General features: G+C 38.2%; 1 protein-coding gene across 9 annotated transcripts in view; it reads left to right on the top strand.

Moving 5' to 3' along the window:
• Positions 1–25726, top strand: part of ANLN (anillin, actin binding protein) — a 62601-nt gene that overhangs the window by 11226 nt on the left and 25649 nt on the right. For 2 of the 9 annotated variants that reach the window (XM_055293417.2, XM_055293415.2), the window contains exons 4-19: positions 5438–5823; positions 6991–7216; positions 9776–9966; positions 10321–10431; positions 15000–15126; positions 16344–16454; positions 18417–18655; positions 19358–19503; positions 19786–19933; positions 21049–21184; positions 21820–22002; positions 23009–23135; positions 23739–23787; positions 23880–23936; positions 25155–25193; positions 25465–25486. In XM_055293417.2, the coding sequence (XP_055149392.1) occupies positions 5438–5823; positions 6991–7216; positions 9776–9966; positions 10321–10431; positions 15000–15126; positions 16344–16454; positions 18417–18655; positions 19358–19503; positions 19786–19933; positions 21049–21184; positions 21820–22002; positions 23009–23135; positions 23739–23787; positions 23880–23936; positions 25155–25193; positions 25465–25486 (2298 nt within the window). The remainder of the gene's footprint in view (positions 1–5437; positions 5824–6990; positions 7217–9775; positions 9967–10320; positions 10432–14999; positions 15127–16343; positions 16455–18416; positions 18656–19357; positions 19504–19785; positions 19934–21048; positions 21185–21819; positions 22003–23008; positions 23136–23738; positions 23788–23879; positions 23937–25154; positions 25194–25464; positions 25487–25726) is intronic. The other 7 variants (XM_063608975.1, XM_055293416.2, XM_063608977.1 and 4 more) reach the window with 4 other exon arrangements.

The following is a 25726-nucleotide window of genomic DNA, read 5'->3' as shown; positions in this document are numbered from 1 at the left end:
AGGCAGTCTTCCATACATATCAATTTTTTTAACTGAAATTTTGATAAGAATTAGACAGCAGAGAGTTTATGTTTTCTGTCAGTGATGATAATAATCTCAAGAACAAACAGTATGTAAAATGCTAGGCATTGCAAATATTTTTTATTCTAATTTTTTTATTCTAATAGCGTTTAATTCTTATAATCTTGAGATATATATACCACTTTTATCTTCATTTTATAGAAGAAGGAAACTGGGTTCATATAGGGTAATAAACCTGTCCACGGTTAGCCAGCTCAAATTCAAATCCCAATGGTTTGACTTTAGAGCTCTTAACTCCTGTGACCTGCCTGATGGTTTTTTGTTTTTGTTTTTATTTTTGTTTTTTTGAGACAGAGTCTCACTGTGTTGCCCAGGCTGGAGTACAGTGGCGCAATCTCGGCTCACTGCAACCTCCGCCTCCCGGGTTCAAGTGATTCTCCTGCCTCAGCCTCCCGAGTGGCTGGGATTACAGGCTCATGCCATCACCGGGCTAATTTTTGTATTTTTAGTAGAGATGAGGTTTCACCATGTTGTCCAAGCTGGTCTTGAACTCCTGACCTCAGGTGATCCGCCCGCCTCTGCCTCCCAAAGTGCTGGGATTATAGATGTGAGCCACCTCGGCAGGCCACCTGATGTTTTTTGGCACATAGCATAGTCTATGGTGTCAATTAATACCTATTTATTTTAGTAGTGGTGAGGTAAGAGGTAGGACTCGACTCCAGATGCGGGACTTGGGCACTGGACAAGATTGAGAAATAACAACAACAAAGAAATAAGAAATTTAAAAAAAATTGAGGACTAGCTAAAACAGGGCCTAGGGGCAAGCAGCTTTCCAGTGACATGCCCACCAGTGTGCCATGTCAATTCATCATTGCCATGGCAACACCCAGGCGTTACCACCCCTTTCCATGGCAATGACCCAAAAGTTACTATCCCGTACCTCGATATTTCTGCATAAGCTGCCCGTTAATGTGCATGCAATTAAGAGTAGGTATAAATATGACTGTAAAACTGCCCTGAACTGCTACTCTCTGCCTATGGGATAGCCCTGCTCTGCACAGGGAATCAACAGAGTTGTAACATTGCTTCTTCAATAAAGCTGTTTTTTTTTTTTTTTTTGAGATGGAGTCTTGCTCTGTTGCCCAGGCTGGAGTGCAGTGGCACAATCTTGGCCCACTGCAACTTCTGCCTCCCAGGTTCAAGCAATTCTCCTGCCTCAGCCTCCCGAGTAGCAGGGATTACAGGTGCATGCCACCACACCCAGCTAATTTTTTGTACTTCTAGTAGAGACAAAAGGTTTCACCATGTTGGCCAGGCTGGTCTCAAACTCCTGACCTCAGGTGATGTGCCTGCCTCGGCCTCCCATAGTGCTGGGATTACAGGTGTGACCCACTGTGTCCTGCCTGCACCTAGATTATAATATTAGCCTTCTCACTGGTCTTCCTGCTTCAAACCTCTGCCCTGTCCAGTCCCTCCTCAATTCTCACACCAGCGTGATTTTTCTAAAACACTTGCCTGCTTCTGCTTTAAACTCTCCCAGAACCTCCCCATCACCTCCTGATTAAATTTCAGTCTGGACCTGTTGCTTTTTCAAACGTATCTCTCTATTTTGACACATTCAGAATGGAAAAAAAGTGTAACTCTTGGTTTTCTACTGCTTGCTTTAAACACCGGAATAGGATCTACTTATACACACACTCTGCTCATGTTACTTACGTCTGCTTTCTATACGGTTTTGTTTTTCTGACTAGATTATCTCCATTCTCTGAAGCCAGTTGTCCTTCAGAGTCCGGCTTAAGGAGTCTCTTCCTCCAGAAAAGCCTCCCTGACTACTACCTTCCCTGCAATACCCTTTATATACCTCTGTTATTTTCCCTAGAATAAGTGCTGTCCTATCAGCAGATGACAGTTTTATTGTCATATTTTAGGAATGGGCTTAATAAGATCTCTAGCTCTTGTAACTATACTCTGTGGTGCATGCCTGTAATCCCAGCTACTCAGGAGGCTGAGGTAGGAGAATCTCTTGAACCTGGGAGGCGGAGGTTGCAGTGAGCCGAGATTGCGCCATTACATTCCAGCCTGGGCAACAAGAGCGAAACTCTTTCTCAAAAAATAAAATAAAATATAATCTAGTTGCAAAGAGTGAAGGCCTGTGGAAATGAAGAGGAGAAGCTGGATTTGAGAGATATAGGAGACAAACTCTAGGACCTAATGACTGGATGGTAGAGGGAGAAGGGAGGAAGAGGTCAGATTCCTGGCCTCAGTGACTGGATAGTTAGTGATGTCTTTTCCTAAGATGAGGAGGAATATGTTTGGGGCAATTTCAACTTCACATATGTTATTTAGGATATGTGTGGGAGAGCCAAATGGAGGTATTTGGTAGTTGGAAGACTGAAGGATAAGCCAAGAAGGATAGTATAGAATGATGTCACAAATAGAAAGGGAGTGATATATTTTAGAGATGTCAAGAAATACAAAGCCTTTCAAAGCATGTACTGGCATCTAGTGACAATGGCAAAACCAACTTCAAGGCAGTGGTATAGGCAGAAGGTCAGTTGAGTGAGTTAAGTGGTGAGTGAATATTGTGCAGGGAAAGAGGGGCAGTAGTTAAAGAGGATGTATATCAATGAGGGGATGTTTATTTTTTTTGAGACAGAGCCTTGCCTCGTCGCTCAGGCTAGAGTGCAGTGGTAATGCTCTCAGCTCGCTGCAACCTCCTCCACCTCCCAGGCTCTAGCAATCCTCCCACCTCAGTGTCCCGAGTAGCTGGGACTACAGGCGCATCACGAAGCCCAGCCAAGTTTTTCATTTTTTTGCAGATTTTGCATTTTTTGTAGGTTTTGCCATGTTGCCCAGACTGGTCTTAAAGTCCTGAACTCAAGCAATCCACCTGCCTGGGCCTCCCAAAGTGGTGGGATTACAGGCATGAGCCCACTGCTCCTTGCCGGGATGTTTGTTTGTTTGTTTGTTTGTTTGTTTGATTTATGAGAGGGAGTCTTGCTCTGTCACCGAGGCTGGAGTGCAGTGGCACGATCTCGGCTCACTGCGACCTCCGCCTCCTGGGTTCAAGCGATTCCCCTGCCTCAGCCTCCCGAATAGCTGAGTTTACAGGCGCCCATCACCGCGCCCGGCTAATCTTTGTATTTTAGTAGAGATGGGGTTTCACCGTGTCAGTTAGGCTGGTCTCGAACTCCTGACCTCAAATGATCTGCCTGCCTCGGCCTCCCAAAGTGCTGGGATTACAGGCGTGGCCCCTTCGCACCTTGCCGGTATGTTTATTTCTAAGGTGAGAGAGGCTTGAGCACCCAGTAGTCTCCCCACTTATCTGCTGGGTATATGTTCCACGACCACCAGTGGATGTCTGAAACCTCAGGCAGTACCGAAGCCGATTCCCATCATTCACACCATCTTTCTGTGCATCTTCCACCTGGAAATGTAATGCCTTTTCCATTTTAACTAAGCACTTACACACACACTGTGGCCATAACTTTCATAGCTTGAGGTACGACAGCAAAACTCCATGAATTTCTTTTATCTTCCTCACAATTTCATGGAAGAAGATTCATTTTTACCATAGATCTTAGCAACCTCAGCATATTATTTTCTTTCCTTATTAAGTCGAGAACTTTCACCTTTTGACTTCAAGAAAGCACTTTATGGCTTCTCTTAGGCATATCTGAATTGCCAGCATCACTGCTACTGCTCTTGTGCTTTGGGGACATCATTAGGGCAAATAAAGGCTACTTGAACACAGGCACTGCATACTCCAGTAGTCAATCTGATAACCAAGACGGCTATAAAGTGATTATGGGGTGGATGGCGTCTGCAGTGTAGATATGCTGGACAAAGGATTCATATCCTGATCAGATGGTGCAAGATTTCATAATGCTACTTAGAACGGTGTGCAGTTTAAAACTTATGAATTGTTTATTTCTGGAATTTTCCATTTAATATTTTTAGACAACAGTTGACCACTGGTAAGGAAACTGGGAAAGTGAAACTGAAGATAAGGCATGGGCTACTGTATGGTCATACACCACATATTGATGTTTTGATCAGTGGTGGACTGCATATACAATGGTAGTCTCATTATAATGTACTTTTACTGTACTTTTTCTATATTTAGATGTTTGCTTACCATTGTGTTACCGTTGCCTGCAATATTCAGTAGAGTAACATGCTGTACAGGTTTTTAGCCTAGGAGCAATAGGTTTTACCACATATCCTAACTATATAGTAGGCTATACCATTTTTGTGGAAGTGTGCTCTGTGAGGTACACATAACAAAATCACCTCATGATGCATTTCTCAGAATGTATCCCCATTGTTAAACAACTCATGACTGTGTTTATGTGCAGAGAAGAGTTTGTAGAGAAGGAGAGGGCTTATTTTGAGCAAGATCCCTGAGAAGGTTTTGGAGGGGCAGAATTGAAAATTCAGCAGAAGTGGAAGCTTTGGACAGGAGGGATTCCTCTTTCCTTGATTGAATTTGTGGAGTAGGAAATGCTATGAACCTTGGCTTCCCTATATACATGCCCTAGGGAAGGCCTAGAATCTTCGTCAGTTAAATATCACTATTTGGGATTTCTCTCCAAATGAAGTAACTATGCAGAAAAACATTTAGTTGTTTTTGATTTGATCTAACCCTGTGCTATCCAATACAGAAGACACTAGCCATATGTGGATGTTTAAGTTAATTAAAATGAAATAAAATGTAGTTTATCAGCTGCTCTAGCCACATTTCAAGTGTTCATTAGTCACAAGTGGCTAATGGTTACTGTATTGAACAATCAAACATTCTGTTGTACAGCAATGGTCTAATCCATTTTTAAAACAAAAAGTTTCTGTGAGATACATAATCTTAAATTGTGCAATGTTATATATAACACCATGAATTCATTGTAAAAATACAACCTATCTTATTCATGATCCATCGAAAAATGGAAAAAATAGGTCTAATAGTTTTTTTTGATTTCAGATTTAGTATCATTTGATTTAAAAAGATATTGTCAAATTTAAATAATTTGGAAGTTTCATGCATGCTAGAACTTTTCACTGGTTCTTAAACCTATTAATCTCATTTAAAAATTCTGCATAGAGTGATTCTTGTATTATACGTAAGTATTACTCTTTTTTTTTTATTATACTTTAGGTTTTAGGGTACATGTGCACAATGTGCAGGTTTGTTACATATGTATCCATGTGCCATGTTGTTTTGCTGCACCCATTAACTCGTGGTATATCTCCTAATGGTGTCCCTCCCTCCTCTCCCGACCCCACAACAGTCCCCGGAGTGTGATGTTCCCCTTCCTGTGTCCATGAGTTCTCATTGTTCAATTCCCACCTATGAGTGAGAACATGCGGTGTATGTATTACTCTTAAACATGGTTTTTAACTTTTCTGAAAACATTTTCAGATGATATTCCTGAAAGCTCACTCTTCTCACCAATGCCTTCAGAGGAAAAGGCTGCTTCCCCTCCCAAACCACCGCTTTCAAATGCCTCGGCAACTCCAGTTGGGAGAAGGGGCCGTCTGGCCAACCTTGCTGCAACTATTTGCTCCTGGGAAGATGATGTAAATCACTCATTTGCAAAACAAAACAGTGTACAAGAACAGCCTGGTACCGCTTGTTTATCCAAATTTTCCTCTGCAAGTGGAGCATCTGCTAGGATCAATAGCAGCAGTGTTAAGCAGGAAGCTACATTCTGTTCCCAAAGGGATTGCGATGCCTCTTTGAATAAAGCCCCATCCTCAAGTGCTGATGATGCATCTTTGGTTAATGCCTCAATTTCCAGCTCTGTGGTAAGTCAATATCATTTTGGTCTTTGGAAGCCTTTTCTTTAATTGTTATGAGTGGTATAATACATCTGTGTGTATGTGCAGCTGGATGGGTGGGTATGTGTTTTACAATAGATGCATAGTGAGTTTATATGTATTTGTAAGATGTCAGTTTCTTAGAAAGTGAAAATTGTTAAGTTGGGTACCCATCCTAAGATCGATTAGCAGTTGACAGCTGAAGTTATACTAATTTGATGCAAATCCAGAGTCTATAATGGAATGATAGAGCCTCTTCTTAGTCATTAAGGAGAGCACTGAAAATGAAGTCCTCTGTTATAATGCTTTAAATATATATATGATAAATTTATATAAATTTATCAAATATTTCTGAAAAGATATATAACAAAATAGTAGCTATAGTTGCCTCCAGGAAGGCAAATTGCCAAACAGGGTATGATACTTTCACTGTATATCCTTTTGAAATGTTTGAAACTTTTACTTTGTGCATGTATTACCTCAACAGTTTTCAAAAAACAATCTTAAATAAAAAGGAAAAATAATTTTGTGTTTCTGACCATTGTCTTTTAGTGTAGAGCTAGGCTTTAGAATTAGACCTGCATTGAATCCCAGCTCTACCACATAATTAGAAGTGTGGACAAGGTGCTTTGGACAAGGTGCTTAATATTGCAAGGCTTTATTTTTCTATATGTAAAATAGGAAAAAAAGATGATTTGGAGGGCTAAATAAGAGTCATAAATCGCTTAGCGTAGTACCTGGCTGTGTATAAGTACTTAATTTATTAACCATCAAGTACATGATACTATTTTGTTAAATTTTTAGACTTAATTAAAATGTAATTTGGTCTAACATAGTTAATTTGATAAAGGTACTAGTGCAATAATATGAATAAAACTTTTTTTTAAATAAAGAGTGATCATACTGCTAATACTTAATTACCCATGAGTATATTATGCAGACTAACCCACATATTATGCTTTAAATCATAGCATTTTTTAAGTTGTTTTTTTCCCAAATCTTTCAAATTTGTTTGATCTATTAGAGAGCAAAATCATTTCATTTTCATGAATCTTACATAAAGGCTATCAAGTAAATAGGACTTGAATTGTTTTGTTATAGGACTATTTTTAGATATTGTGAATGTTATTTACCCTAAGTGTTTTCATGTTTCAGAAAGCTACTTCTTCTCCAGTGAAATCTACTACATCTATCACTGATGCTAAAAGTTGTGAGGGACAAAATCCTGAGCTACTTCCAAAAACTCCTATTAGTCCTCTGAAAACGGGGGTATCGAAACCAATTGTGAAGTCAACTTTATCCCAGACAGTTCCACCCAAGGGAGAATTAAATAGAGAAATTTGTCTGCAATCTCAATCTAAAGACAAATCTACAACACCAGGTTACGTATTTATAAAGAATTTAGTTATTGCTGACTATATTCAGGATATCTATTCTCAGCATTTTAAATATCCAATTGTGAATGGTACAGCAATGGTTTGCCAGGGCCAATGCCTGAATGTTCCAAATGAGACCTCAGCTTTAGTTGATTAAATGAATATTTATTAACATAGACTAGCCTATTTACTGGTCAAAGGACTTAATATGTTACATTTTAACAGTTTAAACATGCTTTTTCCAGGATGATCATGTTAGATATTGTTTTCTATATTTTTTGATTCAGACAAAGCATATTTAACTGGAAATCACATTTTAGGGGCATAATGGAGAAACATTCTTGTAGCCAAGTGTGCAGAGCAGTGCTTCTCAATCTTGAGTATGAAGGCACCTCTAATAGCAGAGAGAAGTGAATGTGCATACAAATGACTCCACTTCTAATTTTACTTATTTACTAAATTGATAAATGATAGAAATGTTTGAAAAAATTGCTGTTTATTGATAAATAATAGATGTATATATTTTGGGAGTACATTTGGTAACTTAATACATTCATATAATTCGTAAAGATCAAATCAGTGTAACGAGGATATCCATCACCTTAAATACTTGTCTTTATGCTAGAAACATTTGAATTCTTCTCTTGTAGCTATTTTGAAGTATACAATAGATTATTGTAAACTATAGTCACCCTACTGATCTATCAAACACTGGGTCTTTTTTCTTCTGCCAAACTGTATATTTGTACTCATTAAACCTCTCTTCATCCCCTAATTATATTTATCTGTGTGTATATTGTGTGTGAGCATTTACATATAAAACAAAATTTCTTACCATAGTAAACTGATACTCCAGGAAATGCCATATTTATCGTGTGGTGATTTATACCTTCTGGCCCACTTCCATTTACTGTTAATTGAGAAACACAGGACTAAAATATATGGTAATCGAGTTTATTCTGAACTGTGTTCATTTCCATTGGAAAGACTTTTAATTCTAAGGTTTAACTTTTTGAAAATACAACCTCTGCAGAAACTATAGTTCATCATAAAGGGGCAGTAAACAGAAATGAGAGTGGGGAAGCGGTTATGGGGTAGGTAGAAATCGGCAATTTCCAGTTGAGACAGAATGAGAATTGGAAACAATAGCAAGATCCCCAGATGGAATAGGAATAGTTAGTCCCAATTTTCTAAAGACTTAAGGCTTAGATAAGAAGCATTCTTTTTAATTGTTCTTGGCTACTGGATATACCCAGAATCACATTTCCAGAGTTTCAGAGATATTTATTTTAGATACTTCATTGTATTCTTAATGGACTCTAGTTTGGAATATGGCCTGAAGTAGTAATAAGTGACAGGTGAAGTCCTCAAATTATGGCCATGGCTCAAATTCTGCCCTTTGCTTGTTTTTGCAAATAAAGTTTTATTGGAGCACAGCCACACCCATTTACTTACATATCGTCTGTGGTTGCTTTCATTCTGTAATGCAGAGCAGAATAGTTGTGACAGAGGCCATATGGCCTACAAAGCTCAAAATATTTAGTGCCTGGCCCGTTACAGGAAAATATATGCTAATCTTTGATATAGATAAGCCTATTTTTATATAATACAACCTTAGAATCCTCTTAATGGGAGTGATATAGGCCCCATTTGCCCTACTTTAAGTTTACTTCATACTATTTCAATGAGTGCTGTGGGGTTTTTTGTTTTGTTTTGTTTTGCTGTTTTTGTTTTTGAGACAGGGTCTCACTTTGTCACCCAGGATGGGCTGCAGTGAGTGGCATGATCTCAGCTCACTGCAGCCTCAACCTCCCAGATTCAAGCGATCCTCCTGCCTCAGCCCACCAAGTAGCTGGGACTATAGGCATGCCACTACAAGTGGCTAATTTTAGTATTTTTTATAGAGATGGGGTTCCTCCATGTTGCCCGGGCTGGTCTCGAACTCCTGAGCTCAAGAGATCCACCCACCTCGGCCACCCAGAGTACTAGGGTTACAGGTGTGAGCCACTGCGCCCAGCTGAATACTATTTTAAGACACTGTAAAGTCAAGGTGTCCTTTTGATAAAACGAATAATACCTAATTTTTTTTTCTGAAGGAGGAAAAGGAAAAATTCCTTTATTTTCACGTTAGGCTTCCTAAAAGCAGGATAAAATAAACTGACTATAGAAATGTAAGTTGTTGGAAGTTACCATGGCCAGCACACTTGGTGATGAAGGTAGATTTATTAATATACATACAGTCAATTTCTAATTATTTAAATTCTGGTTGTTCAGTTTGAGAGTTTTCTAAGCCCTACTGCCCTCTCCTCATTCTACCTTTTAAAAAAAAATTTTTTTTTTAAATAACTAAATTCTATGAGTAGATTTTAGGGCATGTACTTAAATAGAATAGTAAAGTAAACTTTTTAAAATTTTGAAGTATTTTTATAGTTTATTTTGTGAATGAATATTCCTGATAGAATCAAAGCATTCTGAAGCTGTAATGTAGTTTAGAACTTTTTCCATAGAAATTATAATAATTTTTTATTTTGAGTAGCCTCCAAAAATGTGTGTGTTTTCTGTAGGAGGAGCAGGAATTAAGCCTTTCCTGGAACGCTTTGGAGAGCGTTGTCAAGAACATAGCAAAGAAAGTCCAGCTCGTAGCACACCTCACAGAACCCCCATTATTACTCCAAATACAAAGGCCATCCAAGAAAGATTATTTAAGCAAGACACATCTTCATCTACTACCCATTTAGCACAACAGCTCAAGCAGGTATGGTGTACTGCATTTAACATTATTCATCACATGGTTTCTGCATAGAACCTAGAAATCAAAATGGGTTCTGATGCCAGTCTTTTTGACTGAGATAAGTAGCATCTTGATTTTCTGTATCACTAGTTTCAGACAAGACTGGGCACATTCAGGGTGGTATGGCCGTAGACAGTATCACTCATCTCAAATTAGAAATATTGTCCCGAATTCCATGTGTATTATGAACTTTTTAAACTGCAAACTGTTTAAACTTTTTAAACAGTTTAAAACTGAAAACAAGGAAAATTTTAGTAGTGTTTGGATGTTAAACATGCTACCGGCTCTTGTGTAAAATACAGCTTTTGATGGGTTTAGGAACGTCAAAAAGAACTAGCATGTCTTCGTGGCCGATTTGACAAGGGCAGCAATATATGGAGTGCAGAAAAAGGCGGAAATTCAGAAAGCAAACAACTAGAAACCAAACAGGTAAATAAACAAGAAATATAAAAGCGAACTTGGTCCCCAAATAGTTGGGATCTAATTTGTAGTTCTGTATTGGCAAATAATTCTTTACACATTTTTCTTTTCCAATTAACTCTGTCACTTTTCGTTTATAAATCCCTTAAATGTGTGTACCAACTCTGCTTTTCTTGTGATATTTTTCCATTTCAGTGGAACTCTTCACCATGTTCATTGATGACCTTAAAATCAAATTTTACAAAAATTATTTTCATCATTCATTTGATTTCAGAGTCTACTTAATATTCTACTTAGATGCTGGTTCTAAAATATTTCAAGAATCTACTTTTCTCATTGATGACTGTATACCTTTCGCCACACACCATGTCTTTAGACTATCGGGATCCTTTCAGTCACCACATACCTCCCAGATTGCTCTTTATTCCTATCAAAGTTCATTAATCAGCCTTCAACAAAATCTCTACAATGTAAGCTGTGTTCAGTTTCATTTACATGTCTACAAAGTACTGTGTTAGGATATGTTTTTAAGCTAATAGAATTATATTTACAGTGGGGACTAATAGAAAGTAAAATAACAGTAAATTTAACTAGTATTCTTTGAGAAAGATCTACCTGATTGATTTGTTTTTTATCAGTTCACTTGCTTAACAAATCACATTTCCCAGAGTTCTGATCTCAACCTTTTTTTCTCAGTTGCTCTGGAACATCTCTTCCCTGTCCACATACCTAGATTCCGATAAGCAATGAAATGCTGATGATGCTCAGCTCCGTTGTGCTGATCTCTCTCCTGAGCTCTAGGTGTGGTTGGCTAGCAAAGCCTGCTATGCTTTGCTGTAGTATCTTCCCCTTGTAGTCTCTGTCTTCTCTTGTTGGTTTACTCTATACCTCGTCATCTAAAACAATCTGGAAGTTCTTCCTTGACTTCTTCCTCTTGTTTACTGTGTCTTCCCATCTGCTTGCCCATAGCACACATACGCATAAACACACACGTGCAGTGATAAGTTTTCTAAATCTGTCACCCACCTGCCTCGTCTTCCATATTTTCCTCTGCTGTTACCGAAGTTACTGCCGTAGCTCTTTACTGAACATCCTGCTTCTAGTCTCGCTACTCTCCAATCCACCTTACCAGTTGCTGCCAGAGAAATATATATATATATATATGTTTTGACATGGAGTTTCACTCTTATTGCCCAGCCTGGAGTGCAATGGCACGATCTTGGCTCACTGCAACTTCCGCCTTCCGGGTTCAAGCGATTCTCCTGCTTCAGCCTCCTGAGTAGCTGGGATTATAGGCATGTGCCACCACGCCTGGCTAATTTTGTATTTTTAGTAGAGATGGAGTTTCTCCATGTTGGTCAGGCTGGTCTCGAACTCCTGACCTCAGGTGATCCGCCCGCCTCAGCCTCTCAAAGTGCTGGGATTACAGATGTGAGCCACCGCACCCGGCCGAGAAATATTTTTAAAAGACGCATATTCATGTATTCACTTGCTTAAAATCTTGCAGTGCTCCCCATAGTCATCATCAGAAAAAATGCGTAAAACTGCTTGGCTTGACATATAGAATGATTCCTCACCTGGCTCCTCCCCACTGCTCCTCCACAGGTATGCTTCAGTCCTGCCATGCAGGCTATTTGCAGTTTCTCAAATATACCCATGTTTTTATATCTCTCTGCTTTTGCCTTCTGTTCTCTGCCAGGAATATTTCCCTGGTGAGCTCCTAATTCATTAAGAATAGGTCAAACTTTAATCCCCTCTAGGAATTCTTCCTTTTCTCAAAGGGTCCCACTTTTTTTCACCCATGACATCCTGTATATACCTCAACTGGAATATTTATCTTCCTGTGAATGTTTTAAGTTTGCATTCCACCACTGCCTATGGGAGTCTTCTCCACCTCTGTGTTCTTAGTGCCTGGCTCAGACTAGGGGCTCAACAAACTTGTATTTGAAGGAAGGAAGAAATGCGCTTGCTGATCCTTCCCATCAGCATATAACAAGCTGTTATCTGCCATCTGAAAAAAAAAACAAAAAAACAACTCTCGCGACTGTTCCCCTCCTTTTCTTTGCCTCCTTGTCATGCAGACTCTTCTACAAGTTATTCCTACTTGCTGCTTTCAGGTTCCCCCTTCTCTTTAGAACTCTCTCTGCTTAAGCGTTGCCACCACTCCTTCCACAGACTCAGTATCCTTATCACATTTGTCAGTGATCTTCACCTACTAATCAATTTTCAGTTGATTAGTAGCATTTGACATTGTCGATCACTCTTCTGTTGGGAGCGCCTTCTTTACTTGGTTGCCAGTGTATCATATTCCCATGGCTTTCCACCGGTGTCTCTAGAAAGTATAGAGCAGGTTCTTAAACTATTTTGTACTAAATAATTCCCCATAAACCATGAAATTCCTCCCAGAAAGTTGCACATATGCATGTAAACAAAATTCTGAACACAATAACAGTGCAGAGCACTCATCTGTGGTCTCCACAGACTAAGCAGCCAAAGAGCTAGGAGGAAAATGCAGTTGAAGGAAGTGTCTTTAAAGTCAAGGGGCTCGGCGTGGTGGCTCCCGCCTGTAATCCCAGCACTTTAGGAGGCTGAGGCAGGTGGATCACTTGAAGTCAGGAGTTTGAGACCAGCCTGGCCACCATGGTGAAACCCCATCTCTACTAAAAATACAAAAAAATTAGCCAGGCCTGGTGGCGGGTGCCTGTAATCTCAGCTTCTCAGGAGGCTGAGGCGGGAGAATCCCTTGAACCTGGGAGTCAGAGGTTGCAGTGAGCCGAGATCGCGCCACTGCACTCCAGTCTGGGCAATGGAGTGAGACTCCGTCTCAAAAAAAAAAAAAAGGAAATAAAGTCAAGGGAAGAAAGAAAACTTTTGAGAAGGAAGGCATGGTTGGTATTGTCACGTTTCAAATGTGGGTTGAGCTAAATCTACTGGGTTTTGAAGTAAGAAGTTTGCTGTAACGTGGCAAGAGCAGTGTTAGTGAAGAGGTGAAGGTGGCATGCAGGTGGTGCTGGGTCGAGGAGGGAATGAGCATGAGGAGCAGAGCCAGTGAGTGCAGGCATTTCTTAAAAGTTTGGTCCTAATGGAGGTGATAAAGGAGGTAGTGGCTGGAGGAGATGAAGAAAAGTATGGTTTGTATGTGTTTTGTCCTTTCTGATACCTAAGTCAATTTGTGTGATGGGATAAGGGGTGATAATTGATGGCAGGAGGTGAGAATGGATTAACTCAGCACAGTGAAGGGAACAGAACTGATGAGGACAATCTCCTGTGTGACAAAAAGGAAGGAGGAAAGTAGCATGTAGGGGTGATGGTAGTCTTAGAGTTAGGATAGCAAAAACTGATGGACTTTCTGCTGAAAGCTCCTGTTTTACTCATCCTTAGGAAAGGGAAGGTGACAGGGGAAATACTGTCTGGATGAAAGAAGAGAGAGCTGACTCAGACACAGGAAGAATAGGGGGTAGTATTGAGGCATAGATGAGATATGAGACCATAGATTTTATAGTGGAACCATTTGATCGTTTACTTTGTTTTTAAAAAATTTTTATGTATTTTTTAATCCACTCATCTGCATGCTAATTACATTGTTTTTACACATCCAAAGCTGCTTCTAACTTGAGAGACAATAAAGTCTGGAACTAGACCTGGAACAAGAGTACTTGGGTTTGTATACTGGCTCTGCCAGTCACTAACTGTGTGCAAGATACATGACTTTTTTGTGTCTCAGTTCTCTCATCTGTAAAATGGAGATACTAGTATCTAACATAGAGGGTTATTGAGAAGATTAGGTGAGGCAATAGATATAAGGTGCTTAGAAAGGTGGCTGGCACATATTGAGCTCTGTGTAAGTATTAGCTGCCTTTATTTTGCTGTTATTTGATTATTTCTACTATGACTTCATTCATAAAGTCTTCTTTTATTTCTTTGCTGAAATAATCTGTACAACAATATAAAGTCTTTAAACATACAAAATAGTGAATGTTCCTCTTGAATAACCTTGCTAATGAATAAAAAGACTCAGATGAGGGAATGTTTTCTTTTCTTCTTTCCTTACCTTCTGATCTGTTTTTGTTCTTGTTTTCTCTTGCTCTTGCCCTCCGGGTAACTGATAATTAAATGGAATCCTGATGTGTAGGAGCTGTCACCAGATGTTATAGGTATGGGTTGAGATAAGTGACATAGGGGTGGGTGTTTTTCCCTTTGTGTGGCTTTCACTTTGTTTTTTTATTGTTGTTTTATTTTATTTTATTTTATTTTACCAAATACCCAGACTTCAAGGAGAGGCTTTCACTTTGACTGGCTTATCTAAAACTGAGCCCTGATATGAATTTTCATTCTTTCTTGCCACCTCATCTCTAAAAAAATTTTTACATACTGAGAACTACCAAGAATGTGAACTAGCACTGAGGGTTTGTTGTGTTCTAAACAAGGCTGGGCCTATTCACATACACTGTCTCTTTGGTTCTAAGGAAACTTATACAGAATAATATTTAATAATAATCTTGTTTCATTTAATAACATAGAAAGATAAAATATATAGTTTTGAGAAATAAAATTTACTTTTCATTTGCTTTTTGCAGGAAACTCACTGTCAGAGCACTCCCCTCAAAAAACACCAAGGTGTTTCAAAAACTCAGTCACTTCCAGTAACAGAAAAGGTGACCGAAAACCAGATTCCAGCCAAAAATTCTAGTACAGAACCTACAGGTCAGTGTTTCCAGATTGTTCGTGGTTAGTATGTAGAAACTCAAATGATTTTTGTGTGTTGATTTTTTATTCTATAACTTCGCTGGATTTGTTTTAATGTTTTTTGGGGGAATCTTTAGGGTTTTCTTTCTTTTTTATTCTTCTTTGAGACGGAGTCTCGCCCTGTCGCCCACGCTGGAGTGCAATGGTGCGATCTCTTGGCTCACTGCAACCCCCACCTCCTGGGTTCAAACAATTCTCCTGCCTCAGCCTCCCGAGTAGCTGGGATTACAGGCACCTGCCACCATGCCCAGCTAATTTTTGTATTTTTAGTAGAGACGGGGTTTCACCACGTTGGCCAGGCTGGTCTCAAACTCCTGACCTCGTGATCTGCTTGCCTTGGCCTCCCAAAGTACTGGGATTACGGGGGTCAGCCACTGCGCCCAACCCAGGGTTTTCTACATATAAGATCCTGTGATCTGTGAATAGAGATAATTTTACTCCTTCTTTTCTAATTCAGGTGACTTATTTTCTTGCATAATTGCTCTGGCTAGGACTTTCAATGCTGTGTTGAATAGAAGTTGACAGGCATCTTTCAATGCTGTGTTGAATGGAAAGAACAGGCATCTTTGTCTTGTTCCTCATCTTAGAGGAAAAGCTTTTAATCCTTCACAGTTGAGTGTAATGTTAGCTGAGGGCTTTTCATATATGGCCTTTGTTACATTGTGTACCTTCCTTCTATTCCTAATTTTTGAGTAATTTTATTGGCACTTTGTTTTTAAAGTAAAAAACAAATAGCAGAGTAGTGGTATATATGGTATGATCACAAAACAAAACAAAATGATATGTAAATATGCACACCTTGGGGGAAACTGGAAAAACAAACAATAACCTGGTAATATTGCTGTCCCATTTCTCTCTCGGTGGGGGAAAAGTTAACACATTTGTGCCTAGTGTTCCATTATTGGAACGCTAAGCTTATGGGAGTTACTTATATCCTCCTGCTCAAGGTTGTCGCCAAGGTCTGATTTTTCACAAAAAAAATTTGCAACCTCCGGCATAAATGGGTTAAGAGAGGACAAGTGTTCAGGGAGGGATATTTCTATACATTTCTGGGTTTGGATATTTTAAAACAAATACATAGTTTTATAATCAGAAAAAAAAACACACAAGATTCTATAATTAGAAAATTATAGGTCCTTATATATATTAATATGGTCTTTCTTAAACATTTTTAGGTTTCACTGAATGCGAAATGACGAAATCTAGCCCTTTGAAAATAACATTGTTTTTAGAAGAGGACAAATCCTTAAAAGTAACATCAGACCCAAAGGTTGAGCAGAAAATTGGTTGGTTTTTATTCTTCGTTTATTATTAACTTTGTACATACTATAGGAAATAATATATTGATAGAAGCACATATTCAGATTGAGAGTATCTCTGTTTTTTTAATTAAATCAGAATACACTCTAGCTTCTACCAAGATGTGGTACTGTGAACAGTTACTGCCAGCACACAGGCACCTGTGAAAGTGTGGTTAAGACCCTCACTGACTTTCACAGGGGTAGGAAAGTTGCTGTCCTCCCACGCTCTGTACTGTTAGAGGAGTGTTTCAGGGAAAAACTCTCTGGGAGTGTTTCCCTCTGTTTTCATACCACCACAACAATCATCAACACAGAAGACTTTTGTGACCAGTTCAATTCAATTCAATTCTGACACTAGCTACATGGAGGTAGTGTCAGATCCCACAGGTTGGGGACTCAGTCCCCACCAGTTGCAAGTCCAGGCCTCTCAAACTTCCTTTTTTTTTTTTTTTTTTTTTTTGGAGACAGTCTCGCTCCGTTGCCCAGACTGGTTCAAGCAATTCTTCTGCCTCAGCCTCCTAGGTAGCTGGGACTACAGGCGTGCACCCCCACACCCGGCTAATTTTTGTATTTTTAGTAGAGAGGGGATGTCACCATATTGGCCAGGCTGGTCTCGAACTCCTGACCTTGTGATCCGCCCGCCTCAGCCTCCCAAAGTGCTGGGATTACAGGTGTGAGCCACTGCACCTGACCCAGGCCTCTCAAACTTCTAACCGACCAGCTTCAAGCTGAGGTATCTGTGACCCCCTCTTTAGCTTTGATTAATTGGCTCACAGAACTCTGGGAAATACTTATGTTTACTGCTTTATTATAAAGGATATGGGTGAGGTATAGGGAAAGGGGCATGGAGCTTCCATTGCCTTCCCTGGGGCACCACCCTCCAGGAACCTCCACTTGTTCAGTTATCCAGAAGCTCCCTGAACCCAGTTCTCTTGGGTTTCAGTGGAAGCTTCATAAAGTCAGCATTCCCTCCCCCAGGGTATGAGGCTGGATCCTCTCTGGTGAGGGGCGCGGTGGGTCGGGGGTCATCTTAAGAACCACAATGAGAAAGATGGGAGAAGATTAGAGTCCTGCCTTGGGGCAGGTGAAAGGAGGGCAGGAGAGTTCTGTTTCCTGTGAGGCCTAACACACCCAACATTATAATGAAAGACGGTAACTAGGGATACAGCAGTTATGAGCTAGGAACTGTGGATGAAAACCAGTATATATCATAATACCACAAGGTGTTAGCAGTCCCTGAAGGTTATTATCGAACCCTGCCCTAAGTGACATTAATATTTTCCTATTATTGACTGCTGTGTGAAAGGGTAGCTCTCAACAATAGAAAAAGTAATTTGAGAGAATATTTTTTGAAAGTCTGAAGTCTTTGGCTATTCTACATTTGAGTTCTTAATGCTCTTACTTAAACCCAAGGTATTGAATCAGTTTTGATAGATCCGATATTCATTTCTTTTTCTTTTTCTTTTTTTTTTTTGTCTGAGACAGTTTCGCTCTTGTCCCCCAGGCTAGAGTGCAGTGGCACAATCTGGGCTCACTGCAACCTCTGCCTCCAGGGTTCAAGTGATTCTCCTGCCTCAGTCTCCTGAGTAGCTGGGATTACAGGCACCTATCACCACGCCTGGCTAAATTTTTTTGTATTTTTAGTAGATACTGGGTTTCGCCATGTTGGCCAGACTTGTCTCAAACTCCTGACCTCAGTTGATCTGCCCGCCTTGGCCTCCTAAAGTGCTGAGATTACCAATATTCATTTCTTAGAAAGTGTTATTGAAACTGAAGATTATCTTGGTTTCATTTATTAGTATTATTTTCTTATTTTTCTTTTTAGGAAGTGCTTTTTTTAGTGCATTTTTCCTATTTAGTAAGAATATGAATATTAAATTTTCTTTATTATGCCTTTAATTCTTAAATGTCTGAGTCACAGTATCCACTTATTGAAATATTTTTCAGAAGTGATACGTGAAATTGAGATGAGTGTGGATAATGATGATGATATCAATAGTTCGAAAGTAATTAATGACCTCTTCAGTGATGTCCTAGAGGAAGGTGAACTAGATATGGAGAAGAGCCAAGAGGAGATGGATCAAGCATTAGCAGAAAGCAGCGAAGAACAGGAAGATGCACTGAATATCTCCTCAATGTCTTTACTTGCACCATTGGCACAAACAGTTGGTGTGGTAAGTCCAGAGGTAAGAAAAGGCTAACTAAACAGGCCCAGGACATAAGTAAACTAAGTAGTATTCATATCTTCCCTTTCTTTTGTTGACGGACGTTTGGCTCTGTAGCCAAGGGGATTTTGCAGACCTGTTGTCTGTTCTCTTAAAAGAAACCTTAAAACTCTTGAGTGGTTTCCTTTTGACCTTAGATGAAATCCAAACAGTAATATGGCTTAAGAGGCCAGGCATTTTGGCTCAGCTTTTGGCTCTGCCATTTACTGACTGTTTATTGGTCAGGTTATTTAAGCTCTCTATGCCACTATTTCCTCTTCTTTTAAACAAGGTTATTAATAATACCTATATAGTGGCGTTGATGTGAACATTGTTATATCAGTGTATCGGTAGTTAGCTCCAAACACATATAACTAACATTTATTTACATCTAACTACTGTTATTAGCTTTCACCCTCAATTGAATAACTGCAGCTCTGGGGATTGATTCAACTAGAATTTTTTTTTTAAATGTATAAGTTTCAGCTATCTTTGTAGTTTTATTTATTCTTTTATGTGTTAGGAACTTAGTTTGCTTTGTTTTTATGATGAATCAATCAACTTACTGGATTTCTTAATATTAATGGAGAATTCATTGATTTTCACAGAATAAAATGAATTATCATTTAGGATCAATGTTAATTATCCATAAAATCCACTAATATCTGATGTGTTTTCCCACAGAGTTTAGTGTCCACACCTAGACTGGAATTGAAAGACACCAGCAGAAGTGATGAAAGTCCAAAACCAGGAAAATTCCAAAGAACTCGTGTCCCTCGAGCTGAATCTGGTGATAGCCTTGGTTCTGAAGATCGTGATCTTCTTTACAGGTAAGAACATTTCTGGAAGGCATTCACTCACTAACGGTCATGGTTTAGATTGACATAAGTCGTGTTATAATTTGTAATTATAATGTTATTAATAACTCATCTGTATAAAAGTTTGGAATAACTTTTGTTAGCCTCTCTTTCACCAAATGAGGGTTCCATTCTGTTGTGAAATGTTCTGATGACATGTTCAATATCAGTGTCAAATTCTGCTGATATGTTCAATAAAGGATAGCGGTCAGTGTGTTGCTGGATTTCTAATAGAGTGTAACTTACCTCCTGAAGCATTGATGCATATAGATCTCAAAGATTCAAAGAAACAGAACGTCCGTCAATAAAGCAGGTGATTGTTCGGAAGGAAGATGTTACTTCAAAACTGGATGAAAAAAATAATGCCTTTCCTTGTCAAGTTAATATCAAACAGAAAATGCAGGTATGTACTTTTGTGGAAAGGGGATTTGGAATGTTTCTTGCACTAGGCTGTGAGCTGTGTGAGGACAAGGGCCTAGCCTTACTCATCTCTGAACCCTGAGTGGCCAGAATAGTGTCCGATGCATAGAAGCTCAGTAAATCACATTTGAATTCAGTTTATTTTTGGAAAGGTACTCTTTTTGAAAAGTTGGAAACTTGTTTGATATTGCTGAAATATTTATTTTTAAACAGGTTTTTCATAAATATCCTTAAAGTATAACTATTAATTGGATAATGATGTAGTGGGAAATTTGTTATGCTCTTCAAGGTTTTTTCATGCTAAGGAAGCATTTTTTTCTTTTCTTTTTTTTTTTTTGAGACAGCATTTTGCTCTTTGTTGCCCAAGTTGGATTGTAATGGCGCAATCTTGGCTGACTGAAACCTCTGCCTCCCGGGTTCAAGCAATTCTCCTGCCTCAGCCTCCCAGGTAGCTGGGATTACAGGTGTGCACCACCACACCCGGCTAATTTTTGTATTTTTAGTAGAGATGGGGTTTCACTGTGTTGGTCAGGCTAGTCTCGAACTCTTGACCTCAGGTGATCCACCCATCTCAGCCTCCCAAAGTGCTAGGATTACAGGCATAAGCCACCATGCCTGGCTTTTTAAAAAATTTTAATTATAAAAAAAAAATAGAGATGGAGTCTCACTGTTTTCCAGGCTGATCTCACACTCCTGGGCTCAAGTGATTCTTGTGCCTTGGCCTTCCAAAGTGCTGGGATTACAGGTGTGAGCCACTGTGCCTGGCCCTAAGGAAGCATATTTTAAAAACAGTGTAATTGTAATTTAAATAAAATGAATCAGATACTTTCTAAATTTCTACGTTGTTGGATGTAACCCCAATTTTAACTTTAATAAGTATGAATTGGAAGTTTTTTCATAAGGAATAATATTTATAGCTTAATTATTATGCTAAATGTTTTTGGTGCATAGTCTAGAAACTTGAGTAGTGAAACTAACATTTTTACTTTACCATCTGGAAATTCTAGAAACTATCCAATCAAGTTAGTTAGAATTAAAGTTTAAAGTGAAAATGATTTAAAATGTGTATATTTTTTCTCCTCTCATTGGTTTTCCTAGGAACTCAATAACGAGATAAATATGCAACAGACAGTGATCTATCAAGCTAGCCAGGCTCTTAACTGCTGTGTTGATGAAGAGCATGGAAAAGGGTCCCTAGAAGAAGCTGAAGCAGAAAGACTTCTTCTAATTGCAAGTAAGTGTGATGCACCTGAAAGAGTTCCAACAAATTTCTAACCCGGGAAAACTCATTTTGATATTTAGAAATCTTTAAGTTTAGAGAAAGGGCTTTTCCTAGTTATCTGTTCCAGTGGATCTATTTTTTGTTCTTGTTTTTATAAGGTTTAAGAACTCTATGTAAAACAAATTGTAGTTTGCATGAAAGGTAAAAGCAACCTAAATGCATTTGAAGAAATGCAGTTGTGCAGATTGAATGAATGAATGGATGAATGAAGGAATCTCTATATATACACATGTGCACATACATTCTCTCTCTCTCTCCCTTCCTTCCCTTATCAATAAATAGCTAAAATAACTTCTGTGAATTTTGCTGTGTGCGTATATGTGGTGATGATGGGGCATATTGGGGTGGACAGATGATACCACACATGAAAACTAGCCGAAAGTTGATGTATTAAATTATAAGGACTTGGTAAATAGATGAACATTCAAGGTTTTCCCCAACCACCTACCATCTGTTTTATAAAGATAGTGTTACTGATTTCATCTTTACTGTTACGTATAGTTTCCATATCAGTACACTTTTTTGAATTTGCTCTCATTAGAAACAGTTACAATTTTAATATTTGGAATGTTGCGTGTTTTACATAGCTGAGAAGAGAACACTTTTGATTGACGAATTGAATAAATTGAAGAGCGAAGGACCTCAGAGGAAGAATAAGGCTAGTCCTGTATCCCAAAGTGAATTTATGCCATCCAAAGGATCAGTTACTTTGTCAGAAATCCGCTTGCCTCTAAAAGCAGATTTTGTCTGCAGTACGGTTCAGAAACCAGGTATGGTGGTGATTTTTCTAGATTGTGTGTTAAATTATGAACCTCACCTAGATTGAATTGTACAGAATTGAAACAAGTAAATCATGCATAACAATGCAAAGTTTGTATCTTTGGCCTTTAGGTCCTTTTGTCAAGATATAATAAAAATAAGAGAAAACTTCAGATATATATAGGGATACCAATCTACACAATAATGGACATTGCTCTTACTGAAAGTTTGAATATGAAGTTTTATTAAATGTTGGATATGGTTTTTAAAGTTCCTTTTAAAATTTTATTTGTGTGGAACACAAATTTTTTGTGTGTGTTCTGGAATACCAAAGAAATAAAGGAATACTGAACTGATTGATATACAATTTATTTAAAAAAATTTTTTCTGAGGGGAAGGAGGGCTAGACATAGGTGAGAAGTAAATTTCAGGCATAGGGAAAGTAAATGGAGATCGTGAAAGGTTTGAGCATTTTTGTAGGAATAAGGTAACTTAGGTTCTAATTCTTGATGTTATCTGATTTTGATGGGGTGTGGGCAGAAATTTATTGGTAATTTAGTATGCGTCTTGAGGTACGTGGTTATTAATGACAAATGGTGAAGAAATAGTTTATGTTTTTATTATAATTTATCTCTGAGTAACTTTTATAGAAATATAGTATTTTAATCTCAGTTTTGAAATAACAAACCATAATTTACCCTTTTGAGATATATACTATTAGTTAAGAATTAAGGGTTATTAGGTAAAATCAAAATCAGCAGAAATTGAGGAATGTGGAGTGAAATTATTTCAATTTACATAATAGGGAGAGACCTTGATGATGTTTATTTCAGGATTATACTGCCTACTTAAGTCTTACTTAGCTTTTTGTGTCTGGTAAGTTGATTTTAGTAATTTTAAAAATAAATTGTATATAAATCAGTTCAGTATTCCTTTATTTCTTTGGTATTCCAGAATGCTGATTAGCTAAATCTGATTTTGCTTGTGCTTACTATGTAATGTGATTACTTCTTACAGATGCAGCAAATTACTATTACTTAATTATACTAAAAGCAGGAGCTGAAAATATAGTAGCCACACCATTAGCAAGTACTTCAAACTCTCTTAACGGTGATGCTCTGACATTCACTACTACATTTACTCTGTAAGTAAATCAGGCTTTTGATGATTCGAATGCATTTTTCTTTTTGTAGAGTTCATATAGTCTAAAGCATTCAGGTGGCATTTATAATCTTTGAAATGCATTATGCACATTCTTTTTATATTGACAAATAACCCATCTTTCAGTTTGCTGCTTTAACTCATATGTTTCTATCTTTCCTTTTGTTGAGTAGCACCTTTTTTCCATGTGACTGTAGGTATTACATATTTTGAAATGATACATATATTAAACCTGGACCATAGATTTTTAACATATGCCTTAAATCTCATAATGTACTTAACATTCAGTCTTAATGAAAATACATTTATATTTAGTGAAACATTTATTTTTAAATAAGAGTCAAAGTGCAGTTTGAAAAATAATTACTACTTTTATTATTGAAGATTGTGAGTTGTAAAATACTGAGGAAAATATTTTGGACTTGCATTACAGGGAAAAAATAGACTTCTTAACAATTTTTATTGACTTTAAAGTCATAGTGGATTCCTTTACTCTCAGAGTCTTGTAAGAGTATTTGTAGCATCATTTTTAATGGTGTGATTGAGGTTTTCTCTCAAGGTTTTACTTAGTGCTTTATCTTTCCAGGCAAGATGTATCCAATGACTTTGAAATAAATATTGAAGTTTACAGCTTGGTAAGCTGATAAAGCCTTCTAAAATAATGAAGAGTATATTTTTCTTAACAATATCAGATTATAAATGAATTATGCTTTGGGTTTATGTGTAGGTGCAAAAGAAGGATCCCTCAGGCCTTGATAAGAAGAAAAAAACATCTAAGTCCAAGGTGAGAATTAAAGAAACCCAGTAAAAATATTTTCATCAGAAGTAATAGATATCATCATACCAGTTTTAATTTATGTACAACTTTTAATGATTATGAAGTTTTTGGATCAGTTTCACGTTCCAGTTTGTAGTTACTATGTTAAATAGGTATGAATACTGAAAATAAACTGAGTGATCATGATTCTCAGTATAAGTTCCTGATACACTCGGGCTAGATAGTTCTGTTTTCTCTACATTTACTTGGCAACTTTTATAACTGCTTAAAACTTTTCTCAAGACTTTTCCCTGAGCTCTCTTCTCTCTATGTTCTCTAAACCAGTAGCACTTTGGGAGGCCGAGGTGGGCGGATCACGAGGTCAAGAGATCGAGACCATCCTGGCTAACATGGTGAAATCCCGTCTCTACTAAAAATACAAAAAGAAATTAGCCGGGCGTGGTGGTGAGCGCCTGTAGTCCCAGCTACTCAGGAGGCTGAGGCGGGAGAATGGCGTGAACCCGGGAGGTGGAGCTTGCAGTGAGCCGAGATGGCGCCACTGCACTCCAGCCTGGGTGACAGAGCGAGACTCCGTCTCAAAAAAAAAAAAAAAAAAAAAAAGAATTATGTGGTCACTTTGCAGGCATAAGGTTGCTTTCCAGCCTTCCCAGTCTGTGTTCTTTTCTTAAGCCATCATTTTAAAAACTTTTTTTTTTTTAGCTCTAACAAAAAAGGACTAACAGTATAAGAAAGCCTTTATCAGGGACTTGAGTGTAATGTATTCATATTTAAAATTATTACCCAAGGATTCAAGTGTAATGTATTCATATTTAAGAATTCTTTTTTTTTTTTTTTTGAGATGGAGTCTCGCTCTGTTGCCCAGGCTGGAGTGCAGTGGCACAATCTCGGCTCACTGCAACCTCCGCCTCCTGGGTTCAAGCGATTCTCCTGCCTCAGCCTCCCATAAAGCTGGGACTACAGGTGCGTGCCACCACACCCGGCTAATTTTTTGTATTTTTAGCAGACAGGGGGTTTCACCATGTTAGCGAGGGTGGTCTCAATCTCTTGACCTCATGATGCGCCTGCCTCAGCCTCCCAAAGTGCTGGGATTACAGGCGTGAGCCACTGCACCTGGCCAAGAATTAATTATTTTCTATGTAGAAATTTCTCAAGGTTGGATAGTTTTACATTCTGAGACATAATGTTTAATAAGAAATATATGTAGTAAGCTCTCTTTTCTTTTAGGCTATTACTCCAAAGCGACTCCTCACATCTATAACCACAGTAAGTAGAATTTTTGAGAAATTGAGCTTCCTCGAGAATCTTCATCTTACATGTACAGTTTTACATTGATTAACCATTTCTGAACCTTGAGCACTGTGGAAAATTTTAACACGTACTAATGGGGGGAAATCCCTGTAATTTATGTAGGAAAATTATTTTCTGAAATGTAGTTCTTATTGTGTTAAAAGAGATGACTGATTCATATTTAAATCTTTGTATCAAATAAGGGAAATAACTTATGTTTCTTCTTCACACCTTTTTTTTTTTTTAGAAAAGCAACATTCATTCTTCAGGTGAGTGTATCTTGAACTATCTGAAACTTTAGAATAAGGTAAGGAATCAAGCACTTGCATATTTACATATATATAGGCCATCTTGATTTATGAATGTTTACCTTGGTCTCCTTTGGAATAATATTTTCTATGTGAGCTTCTTAGTAACAAGATTACTGGCCAGAGTAGCATGCAGTTTGGTTGTACCTTTGTTAGGTGCCACTACAGACGCACTAGTCATCATGTTATTCAGCTCTAGCA

The sequence above is a fragment of the Symphalangus syndactylus genome, chromosome 9, assembly GCF_028878055.3.
Source record: "Symphalangus syndactylus isolate Jambi chromosome 9, NHGRI_mSymSyn1-v2.1_pri, whole genome shotgun sequence".
NCBI classification, from domain to species: domain Eukaryota; kingdom Metazoa; phylum Chordata; class Mammalia; order Primates; family Hylobatidae; genus Symphalangus; species Symphalangus syndactylus.
Note: the sequence above shows the minus strand (reverse complement) of the source record. Positions and strands in the feature narration are given on the sequence as shown.